Raw genomic sequence first — 25,912 nt, 5'->3', positions numbered from 1 at the left:
CAATGTTAATAATATTTGAGATGTTTTAATATAATATTGCATGCTTTTCTTATTTATTTATTTATTTATTTATTCTGTAGCCAGAAAAAAAAAAAAAAACATTGAGACAGAAGCCTCTTTTACAAGAGTGTCCTGGCAAGATAACCAGAAACATGCAGAAGTAATTTCACGTCCCTAAAACAACATCATTCTAAAAGACATCATACATGCAATCTGGGATCAGAAACATTTACACTTCGATAACTCTTGGAACCGACTCATTAAAATAAATGTAATCTTAGTAATTAATCTTTGTTTGGCTGATACATTTGGGTTATTTATCTGGTGCACGATCATATCCAGGTTACTCTTGTTCACACTATTCCATGCCATAGGGGCATAGTTGGAGTCATATACATTATGTGACTGACATACCAACTAAATTCCAGAAATTTGGCCCAAATAAAAACAGTATCATTATTCGTACTGTTAATGATAACATTTAAAAAATTATTATTTAGTAATCGCCAATTATTTTCTATTATTTTCTCCCAATTTGGCATATCCAGTTATTTTTAGGCTGAGCTCACCGCTACCACCCAAGTGCTGACTCGGGAGCGGCGAAGATGAACACACGTTGTTCTCTGAAGCGTGTGCCGTCAGCCGACCGCTTTTTATCACACTGCAGACTCGCCATTCAGCCACCTCAGAGCTCACAGGCAAGCCTGCAGGCACCCAGACAGACTACAGGGGTCTCTCTAATATGTTAACATTAGAGCTTCTCAATAGAATTATACTGTACATTGGCTATGCAGACCAGGTTAGAACATTAAAACCCTGTTATGTAATAAAAATACAGCTCTTATAAGTTAATAGGTGCATTTACACTACCATTCCGGAATCTTTCCGATAAGATTCTGGGACAGTCTGTACTGGAATGGTGCGTTTACACCTACCCTGCTGTAGTGACTGATTTTTTCGCTGCCCATTTAGTGCTCGTTGGATCCTGTCTTTGCTCCAGATAGATATTAAAACCCTGCTTTCTTCTTCAGTAAAGTTGCACAAGCGTCCTTCAGACATTATTTCCGAAAATTGAAAAATACACATCGCTACACATTGAAAAATCTAAACTACATAACAAAAAAAACACACAGCCACCACTGTTAATTGATATATCAAACATATTATCAATACTTAATATAAAAAAAATACAGAAATGCGTTACACTTACTTTATTAGATGCTATGAGTTGGAGTTAGAGTTCTGCAATCTTTCCAGAATAGGTCCGTTTACACTGAACAAAAGTGACTGGAATCCATCCTCTTGTCCTATCTATCCAGAGTATTTGTACCATTGTAAAAGCATCTAATAGGTTTCTTCAGGTATAATTATGGGTGATCACATTTCTTTTAGTATCTGTTGTTACTACACTGTATTTAAGCACATTTTTTTTGTTCTTCTTTCTGATAGGAACTGATAATGCAGGTATTGAAACTTTAGCTGGCCATCAAGTGAGCCAATGAAATTAAATTCCGTTGTTTTTGCTGCTGGCCTACGTTAAGGCACATTGAGGGGGAAAATTGACCTCTCTTGCAAAACGGAGATACTAGCTATTGTTTTATAATACTACTGTAGAAAATGAAACTTGTATACCTCAGAAAAGAGTACAGTTATGAAATTATGAAGACAACAAATCCCTAATCTGTGTTTGGGAGACATTTCTCAATAAGTAACTAATAAATTCATTTAAAATAATGTTGTTAATTGTTAAACACACTAAACGTGTTTATTGGTGACTAAGGAGATATTTTCCATTAGATGGGGCTCCTAGAGTAGAGGTAAATTATGGATAACCCAGTTGTTTTATGATGAGCGGTTTACTGTGTTACTGAGCCTTTAACTCAGAACTATTTTAAGAACTGTATATAAATAAATAAAAAATCAGATTTTTTTAAGGGCCCATTGCTCCTGTAATAGAATCTGGCACTAAATAGATGTTAATGAAATGTTTTTTGCACTACCACGTTAAATGATTTGTTTTTTTCTCTGATCTGCTTGGCCCCAAGTGCCTTTTTGAATTGTGTGAATATGCTACCAATATATAAAAAAAAATCTGCAGAATTGTCAAAGTACAGTGCTGCTTTGTTATTTCACCATGTGATGTGGGCAGTGTATTGGTGAAGGGTCCCTACATTATAGTACAGTAAATGTACAATTTACTGACAAAGTGGCCTTACAGTGAATTAACCACACTGAATCCTGGAAGCAGAAGTATGAAAACATTTTGACACTGCATGATTTTTGGCACCACAGGTTATCAATGCAATGATAAGATTGCCACTGGTCGGAGTAATACATAATACAGGGTTTCAACTCAACACAAAGATTTCCTTGTGTCTTCTGTATGTTCAAGCTATCTGTAAACATTTCCTTTGTCCTAGCATTGTTTGCATCAGGTACATGCGTCACTTTGTTGTAAATATTTTGCTTGCAGACTAAAGACTAAATTGTAAACACATTTGTTATTCTCAAAGTGGTTTTACCTGTCTCAGAGAATCAAAGTTACTATATTGATTATGCTTCATTAGACACATGTTTTTTGTGATTTAAGCTATAGAAGTTTAAAATCACAAAACTATGTACATAATGAAGCAAAATGAATGCAGCTTGTGGGTATTACCTGAGCTTTAAACAGCTTGGAATATTATGATAGGCCATTGTAGAACAATGCTATTTTGTATATGTTATCCTTGTTATCCCTACTTCTTCCTATATTTGAAAATATATATATTTTTTAAATGTAGTTCCTTTTTCCAAGAGTAAAACGATTGAGGGAGGAGAGATTATTTTAAAAGCTACAATGACCCCCTTCTGTGGTTGCAATTATCAACATAGATAAGTTCAAACATGCATGTTTTTGTCATTTGTCGCAGTATTTAAACCTTTAAAAAAAAAAAGTATTTTGATGCAAAAGAATCCTTAAATAATGCCCAAAGACTGAAATGTAAACTTAAAAAATACATATAAGCATATAAATCCATTATGTCACCTTCGTTGTTCTGAAAATCAATCTGAAAATGTATATCTTTTTAAATGTATGTGTCTTTTTTTAATGCCATTTTTTAACGCTTCGTTTTAAAGGGTCAGATGGTTACATTTATTGTCTGATATACAAAGAGTAAATTGCTAAAAAAAAAAAAAAAAAAAAAAAAAAAAGTTCACACATATCTAAAAATGTATCAGTACTGTGCCTTAGCTGTACAGTGGATGCTTCTGCACTTTGACGTAAAGACCTGGAGTTATCAGCCCCATTATGATCCATTAAACACAATCAGTGCACTTTGAATATTTTGACAAAGGAACTACTGTATAAAATACCAATGTGATTACAAGTGACAGCAGTCGACACATTCTAGGCTCCAAATTTAAGGTGCAAGTGTCTCTTTCTCTCTCTACAGATAAGAAACAGTTGCCTGTGGGCCACAGTTTGAAATCCTGCCAGGTGGTAACCAGAGACATTACTATGTATCAGCACCTCCACTCAGTGTGTTACTGAAGGTGCAAACCTATGAATAACAAGAGTCCAAAATCCCATCTGCTTTGTAGATTCCATGGTGCTTTATTTCAAAGACGAGCAAGGGTCTTGGGCACCAAACTTGCTGTATTGAGTAAATAGAGTAAAATTTACTTACAGTAAAAGGTATTTTATGAGAGCAGAATTTTACCAGACATGGCAACCCAGCTCTGTCTCAGTCATTTTCATTTAAACCTTAGTTGTCTGTATTGATCTTTTCAAATAGAATCTGAGCAGCATTCGATTGTAAAATAAATCTCATTTAAAAAGTTTCAAGTATTTTGCTACGCTTGGGAAAAGGCTCAGTAATCAAATTCACGATTTACAAAACTTTGCAGCTAAATTAGGCTTCAGTTTAGAAAAAAAAGGTTACAGCAATATTAGGTTTGAACTACTTGGCAAATGTATTGCCTGCTGTGAAAATGTGAATAATCCACAGCTTAACATGATCATATTCAAGTCTGTTTAGAACATATTATTTTCGTTTGTCATTTATTTGTTTTTATTTAATTAAAAAGTATTAATTGCTCAGATTTTAAATACATGGTTAGAACTAAACGCTGTACTGGCATAATTTGTTCTTGAAAGTTTCATGACACCAAATACTATGACTAAAGATTACAACATTATGTTATTTATACAGTATCTTTTTTTTTTTCCCTGCGGCTTCCTGTATGTCACTCAGCATAGTGTGCACTGGCAAATGGAAATCATTTGTGTGGTTTATTTTACCCTGCTTCTTTCAATACAAATTATATAATTGTATACTAGTTGTAGAAGTCACTGTCCTTTGCTTGAAAGGTCTGTTTCCATTGTTCCAGTAAGAGCACACAACTAGAGCTCACAAGAGACAGTAACCCTCTATTCTGCTCTTAGCAACAGAAACTGGTTGCAATTCATAGCTGGATAACAACTGCATAGCTAATTGGCATTATCAAGCACTGCAGCCAATAGGAACAGTATGCAGTAACCATGACAATCAGATCCTCTGGAGGCAATCAGAGAACATTCATTTACTGTACCTACACTACAATACAGTGTTTGTATTGACTATGAATATTAGAGAGCTTGTTATTATAAATGGATGGAAATCATCATAATGCATTGTTTTTAGTACTGATCCAAGAGTACAGAGACACTCGCTGAATTGATGTTTGCCAAAACCCTTTAGGCATCAGAGTCTGACCTAGTGCACTGAATTTCTTTAAAATTGATCTTTAAAAGAAGTGCAAATGCAAATGTCCATCCCTTATTTTCTTAAATTAAACTTTCTTCTGTTATACTAAGAAACAACTCAACAACAACAACTATATATATATATATACACACACACACACACACACACACACACATATATATATATATATATATATATATATATATATATATATATACACACACACACACACACACACACACACACACACACATATATATATATATATATATATATATATATATATATATATATATATATATATATATATATATATACACACGTATATATATATATATATATATATATATATATATATATATATATATATATATATATATATATATATATATATATATATATATATTAGCTCAAAGAGCCAGCTGACCAACTGTGGCAAAGTGGTTTGTAGTGCTCCAGTGTATAGGTGAGTTGAGGTGCTCCAACAAAGGACAAATATGAAGTCTACCGGTCAGGTTTCTTTTAATGCCCTTTTTAAACCGGGTTTCAAATAATAAAGCTGGCTCTACCCAGCAATGGGTATTGCCAGTGAAAACTGGACCCAAAATAATAAAGCTGGTTCTACCCAGCAATGGGTATTACCAGCTACAAAACAAAGGGGTTGCAGTCCTGAAACAATAAACACAAAAACACGTCTCCAAACTGGGTGCTCTGGTGCAGGTGCGGTGCTCTGAGTGCTGGTGCTCGTGCGCGTTCAGGTCCAGGCTTCTTGCTGCAGCTCCAGCTTCGTATCAGCCGTCTGGTAAAACAAACACAATACTCCTCAATGAACCCACACTTCATTCAAGATTCCGTCCTTGTCTCCTCCCATTAACCACAACAAAGGAGCCGATTACGGCGTCACGTCCCCCTAAAGTACCCTAAGCCCCGCCCCCTCCGATAGCTAGTTCAATCACGTCTCCTCCAATTCATGACTGAAACTTCGCTCACCGTACTAGGGCGATGACTCCAGGTACCGTAACGCCGCCCTCTTCCTGAATGGCCGGCTCCCGACTGTCCCCAGGATGAACTGCCCAACCATTCAGTAGGAAGCCCGCAGCTCCTGTTGTACAGTGCCCTCACTGGTCGAGAGGGAAATTTTTGATTCGGATTCATTCGCTCTCCGTCACACCAACGTTTCGATATGTTGTACATATCTTTCTCAAGGGAGCCATATATATGTGTGTGTGCTGTGCAAAAGTCTTAGACATGTTGCATTTTTTTACTCTGATGCAGTATGAGCATCAACAATTTACTCAAAGCCTTCACTGGTGTTTTCTACTATTTTAACAACCTTGACTTGCTTAAAAGAAGGAAAAACGTTGAGTGAAACAGCTTGCATCACTTGAATTTCAAGGTGTGGTATCCGAAACATAATCAAGTACAGAGAAACATCTGTAATTGACAAAACCAGGACTGGAAGACCCAAAAAGCTCTCTAACAAGGATGAGCAATACTAGCGCTGAATTGACTACAGAACTGGCAGAAGGCACAGGTGTCGTTGCCCATCCATTAACAGCCCGAAGCACCTTTGACCATTGTTCCATAGTCAAATTTCTGTGTTCTTTTGCATATTTTAGCTTTTTATTCTTGTTCTTCTTTCTTAACAGAGGTTAAGAAAGTGCTTTGCAACCCAACTTACCAACAGTATTCGTAGTCATACTGCAGAAAACTTTACCATGATCCAGGACATACTGATGTGTTACAGGCTTACAAACCTTTTAACTAAGAAATATATGAAGCCATTGTTTTGTTCAAGCGTTTTACAGGACCTTGTACCATAACCACAGAAAGGTGTTTGATGCAATCAAAGGTGATTCTCCAGTGCTTCGGTCTAACAAAATCCAGGTATTTGTTGATCAAATCCCCTGTTATAGTTTTACCTCAGAATGAATGTTTGAAGTTATGGAATATTGATTCATCTAAAATGTCAAAAGTATGTTTTAACATGTGCAAAGCTGTAGTAAAAGGCGCACTGCTCAAGTTTCTAAATAGGACACATAATTTATGTTCAATAAGGTGGCTTGCATCACATTGAATTATACATATCATTGACCCTGTGGATTCATAATATCTTGGAAGAAAGATATATACAGTATACAAATGTGTACTGTGCACCTTTTTAGGTAACCTAAATATGTAGGCTAAAAATAAGTGAATTACTCAAAAAACAATTTTTCACTATTCAAAGGTGGACTTTTTTTTAACCCACAGTGCAAAAAATAAATTGGAACATGTGGGGACAGGGCTAGATAGAGCAAGTAAGAATAACTTATCTAACTTTCTTTTTAATGCACATTTTCTATCAGAACTCCAATGGAAAAGAATCGTGATGGTCCTTGCCCAAGTACAAACTACAGCTAACTGGGCACCCAGATTTAGTGTCCAGTGTTGTGATATCAAATTTGAGATAGCCTCTGTCCCTTAGCTAATATTGCTCTATGTTGCTCTTAATATTCAGTGCAAGTGCCTTGGCTAAAAAACTAATATAGATATATAATAATATATATATATATATATATATATATATATATATATATATATATATATATATAGTATATAATCTGAATAAAAGGTTAATTGGCAGTTATAACGTGACTCCCTAAAATAAACCATTTCCCCATCTGCCTAATTAATAAATTGTGCATCTGCATACTATATGTGACTCTATCACTGTAAGTTTGTGTCAGATAATTTTCTCTGTCCGCATATGAACTCATTTCAATCAAAGACATTTTGAGCAATATAGTCTCATGAGCTGTTGAGTGCCTGTGGAAGGGATTGAGCTAAACTGAAGTCAAAGACACTTTCAGAATTTCAGGTTCACATGACATTGCTTTTTTTGTCTGTTTGTTTTATTTCTGTAACCTTTAGACTGTAACCCAGAGGAGTGTTGACGCAATTGACGCTCCCTCTTTTCATATTTACACAATGCATGTTGTATGTGTTGCCATGTAGCAACTAGGTTTTGGTAACGCTTATATAATCTGATAACTATAAAATACATTAAGCGAAACTATAGTTTGTCATAATAAGTTAGAAGCACTTTGGTATAGGAAACTCTTGTGGAAGCTTAAAAAATGTAAACAAAAAATCATAATTACCAGTCCTGTCTGAGCCAGTCTCAGTGTTTGATCTTAACAGCTATGCTGCTTTATCTTGTATAGTGTTAAAAGGCTGTTAGTCACTTATTAGCGAGTTCAAAGCCAGAGGCATTCTACTGTTTAGTGTTCATGTTAGGTAGTGCTCGCAAAAGGTGAAGTGCAATGGCTCTGGCAGCAGTCAGGAATGGTGCTGGCAGGAGCCATTAGAGCTTCCTTTAACAGACCTGAATATAGTCCTGAGCTTCCTAGAGCCTTATTTATTTAACTTATTTTCCAACGCCATATTCTGTAGTTCTTACGTATATTTGTTTCTATGATTTGCTTCTCCAGGGTTAACAAACCATCCCATTAAATGCTGCTTGCCTTGGTTGGCTGCTGTGTTTCCGGTGTCAATCTAACTTTTAATTACTTCAGATGTTGTGTCCCATTAGGTGATAAAGAGGTGTCTCGCTTGTCATACCTCAGTGGCACACCACCACCACCCCCCCCCTCCTCCTGTCAGAAGTGTCAGAAGTCTTAGAGCTTAAGCCCTTCAAGAACAGTTGCATTCGGCATGCTTTCTCCACATGCCATATGCACACCGATGAAGAGGCAAAATTACATTTTTAATCAAAGGCTTTATGCTTTACTTGGAGCTAGGCAGCAGATTGTTAGCCTTGTAAGTAGGTCACAAATTGTGTTGAGCAATCGCATTTTGTCCTTAGCCATCTGGCAACATGAATCAATGTCAGCTGGATGAAACTATAACTCTACGAAGGTGACCTTGGTAACAGTATTGGTCCATTGAGCTGGGACCACAAGAGGGTTACCTGAATATAATAATACTGTATATTGGAAATGTAAAATTGAAAGTGAGGTTGAGCATTTGCCAGGTTTTAGGGAAATGTACAGCACTTTCCAGTGGGAATTAAAGCATATTCCTTACTAAGGGAAACATATCTCATTTATGTTAAATAAACACTTGGCTACATTCTCTGTCAGTCTGAATTATCTGTGGCTTACTGACTGTAAGTTAATAGGCTGTGGACACAGTAAAATAGGTAAGTGTAGGTAAGTTTGTTTGCACATATACACGTATGCACAAACTTTCAGGAACAGATTATTAACCTGCTGTCTGGGAGCTGTGGCAGGTGTACGTTCTTTGTTTTTGTGCATTTTGTTGATTATTACTTCCGCGGTTTTGTTTTTTTTTAATCATTTTTTTTTTATACTGTGTGTATTTATTTGTTAAAAATGCATTGTCCCATATAGATTTAAACATAATAAGACCTATTTCAGAAGGTTGTCACATTATCAGTGTTGACAATATCAGATCTGTTGGTGTTTACTGTAAAACATGATACCAAGATTAATGTATAAACATTTATACTGATCACATTTAAGGTTTTCATAAAAGTATGATGAAGGTGCAAAATAAATTCAGTTTTGTGTTCTCCATGTCAATGCTGTTCTATGGAATGGCCAATAGCCATTCCAAATGCTAATCGGCTCTTGCGAGATTGCAACTGATTGTCCTATAATTGTTTGTGCTCCAAGGCAATGTAAAGATGCAGTTCAGTACACACACAGCTCATAAGATTCACAAAACTAACAGGGTTCATCATTGCACCAGCAGGTGCACAGCACCTCTGTACTTCAAGACAGGAGATGCCACCTTACCTCCAGAACCCCTAGTTCTTGGAGCCGTGCTAGAAGTCCAATTGGAATTCTTACCGTGCCATTGTTATCCTTGTTTTGGTGAAATATGTTGTTGACAAACAAAACATGAATTATGTTTCAAAATGTGCACGCAGCTGCCCAGTAAGTAAAAATGAATGATGAGCATGTATTTATACCAAAAATGAAACATTAGTGGAGAAACAGGAAGAATTCTCTTCAACCTTAGCGTACGCTGACAAGAGCTTTCAGGTCAGATATTGAGTAAAATTGTTGAGAGAAGCCTAGGTAAAACCAATTCTTAGAAAACATTGATGGTATACTCTCTTGGTTTTGTTTTCTAAGAATATAGGTGTGTGTATGTTATAGTTTTATATTTAAATTCACTTACTAAATTATTTACAATCTATTTATTTCACATTGCTGGTAAACTGCATGTGCTTTTGACATCTTTGGATCTGAAGTAATCTATCATATGCTGACATTGTGTAGTGGTCAAACAAAAGAATGCAACTGGCAAGTGACAATGAAGTGATGTATTTTATTATTATTCTTTTTTTAATTCTGTGTAGTGTTGCTGTGCATATACATTTAAACAACATTTGAAATGTTTTTAGTCCACTAATATAAAAATGAACGCTAATCCCCCAATCTTTTGGCACCTATGAGTGTAATAGGCAGGCAAACAAATTGGCTTTAACCAAATTTAGAGGGCTAAAGGGTTAAAGGTTTCCTTAAACCTACCTTAAACACACATTAAGCAAAGCTTAGGATCTTGAGACTCAGTAATAAAGAAGGCATAGTTTCAAGCATCTTCTTCCAGTTAGTAAAGAAGAAAAGCACTAATTTAAAAATGTCTTTATACACAGAACATGTATTCAGTGCATTGCTTAACTATGTCTAATAATAATAATAATAATAATAATAATAATAGTAGTCAGGCATTTGAGCATTATACATGCTGTATGAATTAAAATAAAATGACTGTAGAAATAAAAATAACATATCATACTTTGTGAATTTCTTTAAGATAATTTAAAATGGCAACCCATTAATATTGAATTCCAATGGAATATTATAAAAATAACAGCTATTGGATTTGCTGTCATAATTGAAGGATTGCAGCTTTGAACTGTATGTGTGCCACCCCTGTTTACATGTGTTACTTAAACCAGACAATGCATCAAATGTACGAGGAAGTGAAATTCTTCCAGTTGGGTTAAATCTATCAATTGAGTTTTTATATACGAAATAATAAGAATCTTTATTTCTATATAGTGCCCTTCATAGTGGGCTACCATCACAAAGTGCTTTACGAGACTAGGGTGTGTGAACTGTGCATCAGCTGCAGAGTCACTTACAAGAGCATCTCGCCCGAAAGATGGAGTACAAGGATATTAAGTGACTTGCTCTGGGTGAGCTGGGATTACAAGCCTGTTTCATTAACCACTGGACCACAGAGCCCTGCAGTTATCCTGTAGCATTTGAGACAAGTGATTTGGACTTTCCTCTTTATGGTTCATTATTTTAAAAAGTAAGCTATGCTATTTCTGCTCTAAGGCTGACTGAAACAGAATGAGTCATCCAGTCAATTATATGCTGTTATGGAAGTCTTGTGACATTTGTTTATCTAAACTGATTGGAAAATCGTTGAGTGATAATGGCAACGAGAATTCACTTTTCATATTATGATGTTTAATAATTTTTTTTTTTTTTAAATTATATTTTTCCATGGGCTTAAGTAGGTTTTAGATATGGGACCATATTTGTAAAGGCCTTTATACCCAAATGCTATTTGTTTCTATGAAAAGAAAATAATATTTTTCTACCTAACATTGCCTTCTGTGCATGTACCTTCATTTTAATTAATTTTCTCATTGTAGATTCCATTTTAGGGTTACATTCATTTTATGCACTTCTCCTCAGAAAATGTAAACAAAATATCCCTATTAAACGTGGCTGTGCAATGTTACTTACTCTGATGTAAGGCCTTGCTGACCATAAGCAAAGCCACAGTGGTTACGTGCAAATTGACCCCTTAGTGATCACATGGGCTTGCACAAAACTCAGGTAACAGAGATTATTGACTGACAGATGGCCAAATATCCCTTTAGTCTGGTAAATAAACAAATAATAATAATAATAATAATAATAATAAATAATAATAATAATAATAATAATAATAATAATAATCACGTACAAGCCTGAAGCACCTGTGCTTCTAAAATAGCTTTTATTTAAATATTAAATATGTATGTGGCAAAGTGGTTTGCAGTGTACAGGTGTAGAGTGAGTGCTAATGCAAGTGGTGAAATACAGTTTATTTGTGTACAGTTGTGACGTGTTGCCCGGGTTTGGTGCTGGCCTTAAGTGATGGCTCCAGATCGTGTTAGCCATCTAATAAGAACAAAGAAGTATAATTAGACACGACAAACAAACAAAACACTCATGGTAAGTTTACAGTTATTCTTTAGCAGTTTGCGCTTAACCATAACAAAAGGAACAGATCACCTAGCCACGTCCCCTTTTGTACCGTCAGTCACGCCCCCTTGGTTAGCGAATGCAGTCGTTTCTCCTCCAATTCGCGGTTGCCACATTGCTTCCCTTGTGGGGTGATGAATTGGTGTACCCTAGCTGCGCCACCTTTCTAGGTGGCTGACTTCAACCTTTCCCTTGGAATGAATTTTCAGACCATCTAGTCCAGGGTACTCTGTACCCTTTGCACAGCGCCCTCACAGGTTGGCAGGGAGATTTATAACCAAGATTCATTCTTTCTCTGTCACAGTATATTATTGTATTTTAACTTTAACATGGTTTTGGATGTGCAAATTATTCATTTGATGGTAGGGCCTATCGGAGCTGCTTGAATAAATGTTAGGCAACTGCTCTGTGTAGTATTATAATATATAGCCCCTTTCACACTGGCACTCCTAATGAGGTTCTGGCTACCCGGGTCACAATCCTGCGTAGTATGAAGACCACATACTTGGGTTGACCAAGATCACAGCGACCCACCTCAGAATGTGGGTCGGCGCGCTTTGACCTGGGTTGAGTGTAACAAAATGCATGACGGCCGTTCATAAGCTGACGAAATAACAAACAGCCATGCCTACATGAAGGTTTTACTTCCACAAGGAACATTTTTGTTTATTCTGTTTAGCCATATTTTTGTTGCTTGAGACATAGTATGAGCCAGATTGCAGCATGGATGAAGAAACATTTGCTCTGGTCAACATTTGGGCCAAAGGTTCAATCCAGTGAAGCTTGGATGAAAGTGTCCGTAAAAGCTGCTTCTGGGGCATTGATACGCGCATTATGTATTATCAAACCTGCTGAAATTGCATAGCAGATCCGCATGACAATGGGACTTTACCCAGGTAGGTTCTGACCCAGGTAGAGCATGCCAGTGTGAAAGAAGCTTTAGATGATTTTATTACCTGCAGGATGCTTGCTCAGTGCACGTAAATAACTTGCATTTCTTTTAATTATAAAGACTTTCATGTAAAATGTTCTTCAGAGGAATCATAAACACAATTGCTATTCTTGCTACTCTCAGAGCGTCACTGAATATAACATTGAAGGTGTCTATAGTTGAAAGTGTGATAGTGATTTTTTTTTTTTTAATCTTTTTTTTTGTCATTCTCTAGCACCCAAGCCATTTAGAATTTTTATCAGGGTACAAAGGAACTGGCCCAGAATAATGCCTTTCGCTGGTTTGGTGAAAAAAAATATGAATCTGTTCATGAGTTATATGGATTTGAAATTTTGGGTTCTGGGCATACTCAGTACAGCTTAAAGTTGGATGCTTGAGCACAAAAGAAGAATTGGCCTCACAACAGAAGATTCATTTTCATGAGAGTCTTCTTTCGTCAGAAAAAATCTTTGTTCGTGAGACGGCCATCTTGTTTTCATTTACAAAAAAATAAATTCAAATTGGAACTGCCTTAAAATAATATATCTCTTAAACCATGACATATCTCTTGAGACTCAATAAGACTGACTGTAACATTATTGTTTCTTTTTGTGAGTGTGAAAGTTGTTTATTTTATCTTTTTAAATAATTTTTCGTTACTGGTCTCATGAAGCAATTCACGAAAGAAGTACTCTGAGATAGGGATCTTGTGAGATAGGGATCTTTCATGAGTTTCTCCTGTTCTCGCAAACCAGTAACTATTCTGACTAAAGAAGAAATTAGAATTTAATTTATTTTGCCGTGAGAGGGATGAGGTTCTGTCAGTCTCACAGAAAAATTATTTGGACAGCCGCCACCGGGTCCTTGTGGGAGGTTTGCCCCCAAGACACACAGCTCTACCTGGGCAGCAGATCAAGGAACCCCCTCTTACATTTTACTCGCTGCTAACTCAACCCCTGTTAAAGTTGTAAAAATATATATTAAAAAAATTCTTCCCCTGTTTCCCCACTACCAGAATATGGTGAAAAAACAGTTGTTGGATGCTGCCGGGTCCTCGGCGTTGGGTTATCTGAGAAAGAGAATGCTTGGCTGGGCAGGATTGTGAGATATGCCCCTTATATTTTACCTGCTGGTATCACAGCCCCTACTCAAGCAAAATAACAAGAGAACCCCTCATTTTGTTTCTTACCACATCCTCTTTTATAATAAAAACATCATACAGAGAAGTGAAGGAAATAAGAACATATTACACATTTAAAACAAATAAAATACTAATTTATTAAACTGTACATGATATGCACAGTTATGTATGAATCTATTCTAATGTGAACGAATAAACGTATTCAAATGAAAAGTTGAGATCTGGGGAAATAGCCCCGAGTTAGTGTTAAATGGAGCGGGGGGGGGGGTTAAAATTATGCAGCTAGACGTTTTACAATGAGAGTTGCACTGATGTTGTGTTTAATTTGGTAAACATGCTGGTAAAGTTTAAATCAGGAGTGGAATTTATTCACATGCTTCAGGTGTCCAGTATATCAGTGGGGTAGCCAGGGGGTGGTTTTTGAATGTAAACAGCCAAAAAGTAGCCTAATTCTGTTTTTTAAACCAGCCAAAAACCAGCACTTACATTTAAGAATAAAAAATAATACAGGTAAGTAATGTTATAAACAATTTTTATTTATTTATTTATGTGCTTTGCTTGTTTTTCTCACAATTTACAGTAAAAGCACCACTGTTTTATATCTGATAAGATCAAATGCAGTAGATCTAGTGATTTTTATTTTATTTTATTTTATTCACAATGTAGTGTAAAATGTAATTGTACAGAACTGTCGGCAGATACAATCGTTTAAAAATTAATTTAAAAACTAAAACAATTTTAATTGTAGTGATACAGTTCTTAAATTAGTGACGAATTAAAAAAAAACAAAAACAAAAAAAAACACTTTTTATATCTCCTTATTTCCCAATCAAACAAGAACAAAAAAAATATGTTGCCAGATTTTGTAATTTTACTGGATGCTGAGCTCCAGAAAAAATATAGGGGGAGGGCGTGATCTACCATACAGTACATAGTGGTGATTGACGTTCTGCTTTTGGTGATGACCTCATAATCGAAATGAATAGAAAAAAAAACAGCCAAACCACCAAGACAATATTTACCCACTAGATGTTTTCAAAACAAGCCAACAGATCTAACCCATGAGACCAAACCACAAACTGCACTGCTGATGTAACCTTTGGCATTGGGGTTAGGATGCTTGTTTGTGGTACGCAGGGTTGCTGGTTTGCACCCAGCCTTCGCCCTGCTACATTGGTGCCATGACCCAGCTACATTGGTGCCATGACCAATCATATATTTGCTGCAGCTGATCGCCGGTTAAACGGGGGACGAGTGTAACAGGCAGTGCTGTGTGATACCCTGCCATTGTGACTCCTTTCCTGTCCCCTGTCGATGAGATTACATGAAGTTAAATATACTAAAACCTCAAATGTAGATGAGCAATGCTCTTTTGCATTGTGGTTAAGACACTCACTTGTGGTGGGCCGGTTCGCGCCTAACCTCCACCCTGTTACACTAGTACTGTGGTGCAGTTAGGAAATATTTACATACATATTTATATTAAAGTAATGAAAACAACAATTGATACTGAACTGAATCTGTAAAAATAATTACAATAATCTATGATAAAAAGACAGACCTTTCAAGCAGAGGTTTACATAGTGATGGATGGATTTCACGTAAATCACAGTGTAAAAAAAAGGATTCTATTTTTATAAAAAGCTTGTACTTACTATCTTACAAGTGAAATTGAATCTCACACATTAGATAAATCAACAAAAATCTCAAAATAGAAACTTGGAGCAAAGAAAGAAATTATCTCATGGAAAGGGTAAATAAAAGGAGGAAGGCTGTCACAGGTTCAAGTGTTGCTTGAGAAATTAAGCTTAATGGATGAGGAGGTAAGAAAAGTAAGATTAATAAAATGGCCTAATGTTATTTGCCAGACATTTTTAAAATGTCTAATGTTGCATTATGCCTACATGGAGCTGCCATGATTAGGTGCATTAAGAAGAAATATTGATATGTCAGACAGCAGTCATGACACGGGCTTGCATGCACTTGTGGAAGAGGCACATTACTGGAATATCTTTTTTTTCTTTTGAAAGGAGACACTGAGGCAATGTTAATGCAACCAGTCTTTTCAATGGCGTAAAATATTCTTGACCTTGTTACTATCATATTTTTATTAAAGTTGTGAAGTCAGATCCTTTGCTTTGTCTTATTAGAATGGTGCCAATTTTGGTCTGCCAACAGAGTGAGAAAACACATTTCCCTGGACAAAGACTATTTTAACTGAGGATTTAAAAAAAAGGATCAAACAGTTGCTTAAATTGGTGTAAAATGTTAATGATCATTTTATTTTATTTTTGTCACTGGAATTCATTAGTATCTGTTTGTTTTCCGTATGTACAGGTTGATTCTTAAATAAATACAGTTTGGGATAAGAACTTCATAAAGTAGGACAATCACATCCACTGGACACTCTGGGCTGTCCTCCTCACTCCCCCGAGGACCACTTTTTATTTGTAGTTGATTCATGATTCTTTCATCATGCATCAGCTTTGCTTTCTTCTTGTCCATCGTGTGCATAGTGGAATAGATCTGTGCAACACTGTTCTAAAGATGACTAAACATTTAATTACAGTGCTTCAATGTCTGTACAGTCACCATAAATATTTGAAAGACTGGTATCATGTGCAATAATTGTGTATATGCAGCCCACAGGTTAAAGGCCAAAAGCTGATTTAACTTAGTCAGTATAATTAGACTGTAATACTTAATCTTAGAGCATGTGAGGTAATCTGTGTTAAGTATTAGCATTCAGAGCAGCAGACTTGTTTAAAACATTTCTGTATTGGGGGAAGAAAAATCAAAGCGTTATCTACCAAAGAGTTTATTATTCGTGCAACACACACACGTGGAAGAATCCTTCAGATTCCCACATCAAGATTAATGATGGTGCCGCAGCTCTTGGTAGATGGCAATTAAGGACAGAAAAAAATTAAAGAAACAGAAGTAGGGGCGAAAATAGTTATTTCTTTCCCTCTCTTACTGCGGACATGACAACCTGGATTTCCCATTATCATGTCCTAAAACCTTGTGCTGGAAATTGAGCACTATGTTCATAGAAATAAATAGCATTTTATTAGTGGTGTGGGAGAAGAAATCTCAAATGAAAATATTAAGCCAGATGCTGAAAAGCTAGGGCACATCAGTTTCCCCCTGGATCCTTAATGTGCCAATATTCTGCCTCCAAGGTGACCAGATTACAGCAGAAGTTAATACAGTAATACAAAATAAATAGGCTTATGACGACCAGAACAATTTGTATAAATAAAAATAATGGACAAATTAATGAAGTGAAAGATCATTACTGAGAGAAGTGGTCTAACCTGCAAGTGCAATACATCTTTGGGCCATTGTTAGCTTTGCTTTTTGTAAGCTTTGGGGTTTGTGATATTTCTGTTGTCCCTAAAGATTCGCTGCACATTTTAGGCTGGGTTTCTGGTTATCTAAAAACATTCATTTCAGTTAATGCCCTCCCTGTTAAAACACTGTTAGAGTGCTCATTTCAACCAGAAGTAATGTAGGGCAAATTAGCATTACAGAGCAAAGGGTAGTGTATAATTGAGACCAGCTGGTTTTGTATGTCCTTAGATTCAAACTTTAAAAACTAGAAGAACTGCACCATGCAATAAAGTTGAATTCTGGTTCACTGTAAGTCGTGAAGGTACACGTGTACATTTGCCTTTTGTCTCTCCACTGCTGGGGATCTCTGACATAATTCACTTCTTGTGCTTTTCTTTAATTACAGTATTCCTCTGAGATTGGATCTTGTAGTTAAACAGTGAAATTAAACAATTAATGGGACTTCGAAAGAATTAATACAATTACATAATTTTTAATCAGAGGCAGCCAGTGTTTGAAAAATTATTTGACTTAGTGCCTATAATAATAGAACATCTATTATTTGACTTTCTGCCTATAATAAGCAAGCGATGCTGTTTTTTTTTTTCTGTGTACTCTTTATCCAGATAAGGGCCAAATACTACTTTTCTTCCACAGAATGATCTGCAGTACGTTAAAAAGAGGCAACTTTACTTTGGCTTAGTCTACATTTAAATCTACTTCTAGTCTATGACTTTTGATGATGAGCAAGTGAAGATTCTTTGAACTTTGACTTTCTATGCATTTATAATTTTATGTACAGTGTTTGATTAAATCAACCTGTCATGGTATTATGAGAGTTCCAATAATTAGGGATGTCTTAAGATGTATTATAATATATATTACATTCAGTTACACTACTAAAGTTTGAATTTATGACACTACGAGTGACTGCCCTTGACAAAAAAGTCTCCAAATGATATTGCATTTCCGTAATGAGAAACATTAAAATCAATTCGAAAATGTAACCTTTATCCTGATTGGTCAATATGAGGTCCTGAATCTCTGGTAGAAGAACTTGAATGTTATCCTTCGACTATGTTTAATCTCTGTTCCAAATTAATCAGCCAGAAAATGCTTAAGTACAGTATTCGTTTACTGTATGTATTTTTCTGCTTGATGAAAGAAAATCCCTGTTCTAGTACACGCCCTCTAAATGTTGTCTGTCAATGTAACTAAGTCTGCTTCCTCGCGGTCCTATACGTTCAGTGTATCTTTTTAAATTTAGAGTAGCACATACTTTTTTTTTTTTTTTTAAATCGAGAGTTGTATTTGATGTCAGCGGCAATACAGTAACCACAACAGGCATAGCAACACGTCTTCGGTTTGATTGATAAGTTGCACTCTTCTCTAACAAAGTGAAAAAACTTTATAAACACAAAGTGAACAAGTTACTGAACTAACACAAGTAGGCTACTACAAATTTTATGATTAAAACTTTTTTTTTTTTCACTAATACATTTTAGGACCTAAATAATGAAACAAATACACAAATGTGCACTCAAATCCTAATTAAAAAACAAGAAGTTACTGGAAGTTTTATTGTCGTACATATTTTACAGGTAGATACAAACCATGTTCACTTGTGTATACTAGGTACCTTAACTGAAGAATAGCTCCATGTAATCAGAATTTATCTTTTTTTAGTATGGCGTTATTATTTAGGTTACTGGAAATACCCATGACACAACATCATCTACCGCTGGGATTCGGAAGCCTAAAGGCTACTAGACCAAATGTGTGAATTCTGAGCATTACTCATAGAATATTGAGGAAAACATTTATATTCATTAGCAACACAATCTAGTGCTGTATAAAGTAATGGAAAAAAAAAAAAAAAAACCTCAGGTATTATCTAATAGCAGCAGAACCATTATAATGCTCAGGCATTTACCGGTACAAGGTTTGAATTAAATAAATATAGTTTCAATATTTTTTAAAGCAGAAGAGAAAATATTGAAGATTCTATAGCAGATACATCTTTTCTGTTCACGGAGTACTGTAGTTATTTTTACGAGTGAGGACAGCTGAATAAGCCCCAGAAGGGGTGGGTAGAAATAGGTTTTCTACGGCCACCCGCATGATTGAAATAACCTCAATACACTATGGAAAAAAAAAAGATCACTGAATTACATTCTTTTTGTTCAATGTGGCATAATTTGGAAAGTGTGATTCATCCAGTTATTCTGTCATTAGAATACAAGCCACATTCCACCATTACATAGTATATAGTATTTGATTTTTAATAAAAGGAAATATTGGCGGGAATTTAAATGTATTTACAGAGAATCCTGATTTTAATCTGTCACCAAAAGAATTGAACTTCTAGGCTGCTTATTCAAAGTGCCTCTACAACTGAGTTCAGGTGGCTGTATAAAGTTAGCATGTTCTCTATGCTGTATATGGTCAATTAATGGTAAAAGCATAATACAATCCACTCTTATATAAACACACCATTATTCATGTAAAGTCTAACTGATTGTAAGGTGTTTTTGAAATATTTGGTTAGATTCTCAAAGCTGTTTACTCCAAATTGCCATTAACGTTTCTTTTCTGTAATGAAAAAAAAAAAATACAATTCTTAAAAATAAACACCATAACAATGCTTACACTACAAGCACTTAAATGAAATGGCTGAGATGTTTATTTCTGGTGTATTAATTTTATTGTTTGCATTTTTCTTTCATGAAGAAAATGTGCTGAAATCAATTTGGAGAATCTAGCCCTGTGATGTGATTTTGTAGCTGCAGATATTTAGTTTGACAGTTAACAGCATGAACAGTGCATGGAATGTATTTAACCCAAAACAAGACCTGCTTTTCCTTATAACAGTTACCTCTCTCTCTCCAGCAGCTGGATTTGTCAAGAAGGCAATACATGCCAATTTATCTTAGTTAGAGCAAAATCCACAAAACCACCACACAATTCAGCAAAATTTTCAATAGTAGCCGAAAAAAAGGCTAATGATCAAATGGACATGTAACGTAATCCATTTGAAAAGCAGTATATTTAAAAATACTGTCACCCAGGTTCACTAGCTTAAAAAGCGCATTTGCTGCATCATGAACCTATTTATTTATTTGTTTTTAATTCTTAACTTCTGTTGCCAATTGACAGTAACGTCCATTCAGTAATACTAAAAGAAACTCATAAAATGTTATGACATATGTTTCTCATTGTCTTCATTCGTACAACTGTAAACACTTCTTTTAGTATTACATATACAGTACCACCATGTTTCGTACTTATTATATGTAACCTTTGAATAAATATGGATGACAGAGGGTTCTATAAGCCTGTTGGATCACCAGCATGAAAAGTGAAAGTGCATGTCGCATTTACTGCAGAGCACTAGTAAACAAGTTGGAGGAATTACAGAAGGAATGTGTTTTAATGATATTCATGGAAAAATAATCATTTTAAACTTGCTTGAAAGAAACATAAAAGAGAAAGAAGTGCTGTAGTACATCAGCAATTCAAACTAAGGACCAGCTCATTCATATTATTGTTTTGTTTCTGTTTACAGCTGCAGAATGAGCTTGATCAGGAGTACCAAGATAAGTTCAAAAGACTTCCTGTGGAAATCCAAGAGTTTGTACAAGAAGCCATGAAAGGAAAATTCACTGAAGAAGGAGACCACAGCACTGCCTCTTCCTCTTTGGTGTCAGAAAGTGGAAAAACTAACCACAAGACTCTACATCCAGAGGATGATTTAGATGATGAAAATCCAGATAAAGGGTTTGATACTCCTCTTTAGGTGACTGTGCTGTGCTTTAGGTGTATTTCTTTGTGCCAGGGTCAGTCACTCACATACCCTGCCCATACAGAGCAAGGGCTTGCATTGGTCAACCTCTAAATGCAGGAGGCTACATTTCTTGAATCGTTTCTTGAAAAGAAAGCTTTTCTTTCGTGCTGTGGTCTGTTGTGATTGTAACATATTATTATTATGGGTCACAGTGCCAGTGTTTTGGACCTAAACACATGCTAACAGTTTTCTTTTTGGTAATAATTACATAAGTAATCATATAAAACACCTGGAATGGTTAATGGTGTTCTAAGGGTGAATCAAGGTTTATTGTATGTGATCATCTTCTTAAAGTGCCAGGCAAAACTAAACTCACAGACCATACATTGCATTTACAAGCATGACTATCAAGCCTTTCTTTACTTATATTTAACACAGTTTACCAGATGCATCTTCACTGTGTATTTGCACCGATATAATGGAGATTATTTGCTTTTGTCTGCAAGCACAGATGACTTGCTGTTATTCTTGTGTTCAATACATACAGGTAGGGATATCTGCTGAAATGTTTCTTGTTATTTGCTTTATACAATACTTAAGAGACTTGCAGACATGTTTTATTTCATTGTTCTTTAGCAAAACCATTCTTTAGGAAAACGTATTTTGCATAGTCATGCCAGTAATCTGTTGAATTGTGGACAGTTTGGTTCAGTTAATGAAAAATTGTTACAGGGATGCATTATAATGTGGTATACTTATGTGTTACTGTACACTTGTAAAGGTTTTATAGATAGTGGATACTGTGATGTTACATTAATATAGATGGAAAAATGTATTTCAGTTTGTTACATAAAAAATGCCTTCATAAATACTTGATTTTGAAACAGAAACCACATGTTGTACAACTACTTCCATTTTGATTGCACAATGTCATCGATTTGCATTGGAAACAAACACTTCAATGGTCCTGAAACAGAAATGAAAATGGTTTAACAGATTCCAGTGCTCTGTCAAAACATAAGTATTCTAGTTTCAACTTGGTTAAGTGTCCAAAACTGAATGTATTCCCAACCCCCACAGCTGAATAAAAAACAAGTGGATGTTTCATATTAATAATATTAATGTTAATAGTGTGGCCATTTTATTTTCTTTTTCTGAAGACAAAAGCATTCTGAAACTTGACTGTTAAACAGTTCTGTCCAGAATATCCTGATTAAGATACAGTGAATACATTTGTTTTAATGGACTACGGTGGCTTTGTGTATTTTTTAATTTTAAATCCTCTGAAAATAGGTTTTATTTGCACATTGCTTAAAAAATCAATAGGTAATGCCTCGTCTTGTCAACAGATATCTTAAAACAATATTATTTTGAAAGTACTGATTACAGCTTTGCAGATGAATGGTCAATGGCTAATTTACTACAGAAATCACAACTAATTTTTTGCAGCTTTGGTAAATCCAGCTATTTTAGTATTTATGTTTGCTGTATCCCACCCCATCCCGCCCCTCCACCTTTTCTTTTAACAAACTACAGTGCCATGTTCTGCCGTTAATAAAACTAGTTTTTAGTGTTGTATTGCGTTTTGAGGTGTTTGTACCACTGCAGTTAAGAAAATCTTTTATTATTTTAATATTACTTGAATTATATTTAAAAAGTTTATTTAATGAAACAGGAAGGGTCTTTATGATGTGGAAGTCTTGTGCCTTTTATGTGTTTGCCTTGTCAGGTGTTGAATGTGTGAAATGCAGTACTGTGTACATCTCTATTGTATTATATGCTTTCTGTATTTACTGTAACTAGATTGTAGGTGCACTTTTAATACCTTCGCACTACTGAGAGAAGTTTGAGGTCAGCAGTATTCTAAAAAGATTTATCTCGTGAAATGCCGGACATTTTTGATCAATATATTTCAAGTTCCATTGACTATAATAAATGTATTATGAATTTAAAGGGATCTTGCTTGTGTTTCTTTGAAATAAATATTGTTCTTGTAAATTGTATGAAGATGTCTGTGAGTGTTCTCTTACTTTGTGATATGCCTTTAAAGTTCATAATATATCAGATATCATGAAGATATACATATTCGGTTCTTAACAGTTATGATTTGTTCAAAATGCATTATTAACACTTTTTGTAAAAATTCTATGCAATTTTGTGGCATGATGTTTCTTCCACTTGTAATTTTACGTGCTTTCATCATTATTCCAATAAAAAATAATAATAAAAAAAAAGTTTAACCCACAATGTTGCCTGTTTTGAGTAAACAAAAATACTGCTCCTCAGAAACAAATGAGGAATACTAGACTGGCATCAACCCTAGTCTTGCTATTGTGAACATTCCATATTATACTGTGCATTATCAACAGTCATTTATCAATCTAGTGGCTCAAACAAAATGTAACGTACCTAGCGAAAATCAAGTTTTGTCCTGGGTAGTGTTGCATATTTTCTCTCAATGACCCCTCAATGTTTTTAGAACATGCACTGCAATTATGAAGTGGGCACTTGACACACATCATAATAAAAAATATCAGTAAAACTCTATTGAATGACAATCACACTAATCAAAACTTACAGAATTTACAGTTAAAATATCATCTGAAGCCACTCAAAATAGCAACGTTAGTCATATAATGTACACTCCCTGCCACAGCTGTAAATACATGAAAAAGTAACTCACCATGACTAACATCCTCAGTCTGTGTGGGATGCGCTCTATGTGTGTACAAACAGGTTCCTTCATATATCTCCTGATATATTCTGATACTCTCAATAATGTGTAGAAAAGATGTTTTTAGCAAGTTTCATGATTATTTTATAATCTGTCCTCTAGATATACTCTACTGTATGTAAACAGTGTGACATACATACATCTTGATATAAAAACTAGGACACATTCTGTAATTTACTAACATCAAAAACAAAAGACTTACAAGCAGTGTTCAAGATTTTGACCCTTCTATATCTATTTAATAAAAGTATGTGTTTTGTCAGAAAAATGCCTTCAGTTTTTATAGGATGCCCAAAGAGTTTGGTACATTGTACGGAAATATTTTTGCCCACCATCACGATAGGACTGCACCACTTGCTCCGGGAAGGTTCAGTGACTCCAAGCCCGAGCATATCCTCCACCTCCTTGCGAACGGGACCCCTGCGAATTTCCGGGATCCGGTACGGTCTCTCGGACCCTGAAACCTGGTGGAGTAATAATAGCATGAGAAATAACATTAGTTCTGCTAGGCAAATCAGAAAAAAACATCACTAAACCTTTCCACCAACTGGAAGAGCTCACGTTTCTGATCCGAAAGTAACTGTTCTCCCATCGGAATGTTAGTTGTAGCTAATGGATTGACAGTGGGACCAAAATTCACTGTCACCAGCTATAAACAGTGCCTCCCTTTCATTCCAGGGTTTTAGCAAGTTAATGTGATAAATTTCTGTCTTATTTTAGCGATTGGTTTGTCTAATTTCATAATTCACATTACCAATTCCCCGTATCACTTCATATGGCCCCTGCCATTTTGCATACAACTTAGACTCCGATGAAGGAAGTAGCAGCAGTACTTTATCACCTGGCCGAAAAGTCCAAATTCTTGCTTGTTCGTTGTACTGCTGCTCTTGGCGATGCTGAGCTAGTTTTAGGTTTTCTTGTGCCAAACGACCAAACAATTCCAGGCGGTCTCTTAACAGGATTACGTATTTGACTATGTTTTTGGAAGTTTTTGTTTGCTCCTCCCACCCTTCTTTCACAAGATCAAGAATGCCCTGTGGTTGCCTCCCATACAGCAGCTCAAAGGGAGAGAACCCGGTCGAGCTCTGAGGCACCTCTCTCACTGCAAACATCAGGTAGGGGAGGAGTTTAGCCCAATGTTTCTGCTCTTGGGTGAGAAACCACTTCAGCATCTGTTTTAAAGTCTGATTAAAACGTTCCACCAAACCGTCCGTCTGCGGGTGATAAACAGAGGTTCGAATGGACTTGATTTGCAACAATTTATATAATTCTTTCAAACACTGTGACATGAAGTTCGTTCCGTGATCAGTGAGGATTTCTTTTGGAATCCCTACTCTTTTTATAATTTCTACTAACTCTCGAGCAACTGCTGCGGCACTAGTGGATCTCAAAGGTACTGCCTCTGGATATCTGGTCGCGTCGTCCACCACTACCAAAATGTGCATGTATCCAGAGTCAGACTGGCTCAATGGACTATGTCCATAGCAATGCGTTCAAAGGGAACTGAGATCAGGGGCAGTGGGACCAGCGGGGCCGGGCGAACCCGCCCCGGCGCTACTTGCTGACATTTCAGACACTCCGCTACATATCGCGTCACCTCACTATAGACTCCCTTCCATTTTTTTGTTCCAACGCTAAGTTCACATCTTGGTTCCAGAACTTCGGGATATCGAGCAGAGCTACAGTAGCTTCAGCACTGGGGGCCCCAGTAACCCGCCCCCGCAGGTCACATTGAGTCCCAATCCCCTTTCCCTTACATTTAACAGACTCTGAAGTTTCCCCCACCAAAACCCAGCCTTGTCTCATTGACATTCTTTCCCATTTTTCAACCCTTTGCTCTTTTTTGTTTTTTTCGGGCGAAATCGGGAATGGAACAAATCAGCTTGCAGCGGGAATATTTTCCCAATAGTTTCCCCCGCTTCTCCCATGGTCTTACCGGAGACTGGCATTACCGTTTTTTTAATCATTGTTTCAAAATA

The 25,912-nt window shown here is 35.9% G+C and overlaps 1 protein-coding gene across 2 annotated transcripts in view; it reads left to right on the top strand.

The window, feature by feature from the left end:
• LOC121315930 (1-phosphatidylinositol 4,5-bisphosphate phosphodiesterase beta-1-like) overlaps positions 1-23,202 on the top strand; it is a 295,784-nt gene extending 272,582 nt beyond the window's left edge. The window contains exon 33 of one of the 2 annotated variants that reach the window (XM_041250543.1): positions 20,981-23,202. In XM_041250543.1, coding sequence (XP_041106477.1) covers positions 20,981-21,211 — 231 coding nt within the window. In that variant the 3' untranslated portion in view covers positions 21,212-23,202. The remainder of the gene's footprint in view (positions 1-20,980) is intronic. The other variant, XM_041250544.1, reaches the window with a different exon arrangement.
• Positions 23,203-25,912: the final 2,710 nt, after the last annotated feature.

The sequence above is a fragment of the Polyodon spathula genome, chromosome 5 (assembly GCF_017654505.1).
Source record: "Polyodon spathula isolate WHYD16114869_AA chromosome 5, ASM1765450v1, whole genome shotgun sequence".
NCBI classification, from domain to species: Eukaryota; Metazoa; Chordata; class Actinopteri; order Acipenseriformes; family Polyodontidae; genus Polyodon; species Polyodon spathula.
The sequence above is the reverse complement of the archived record's forward strand: the minus strand, read 5'-3'. Positions and strand labels throughout refer to the sequence as shown.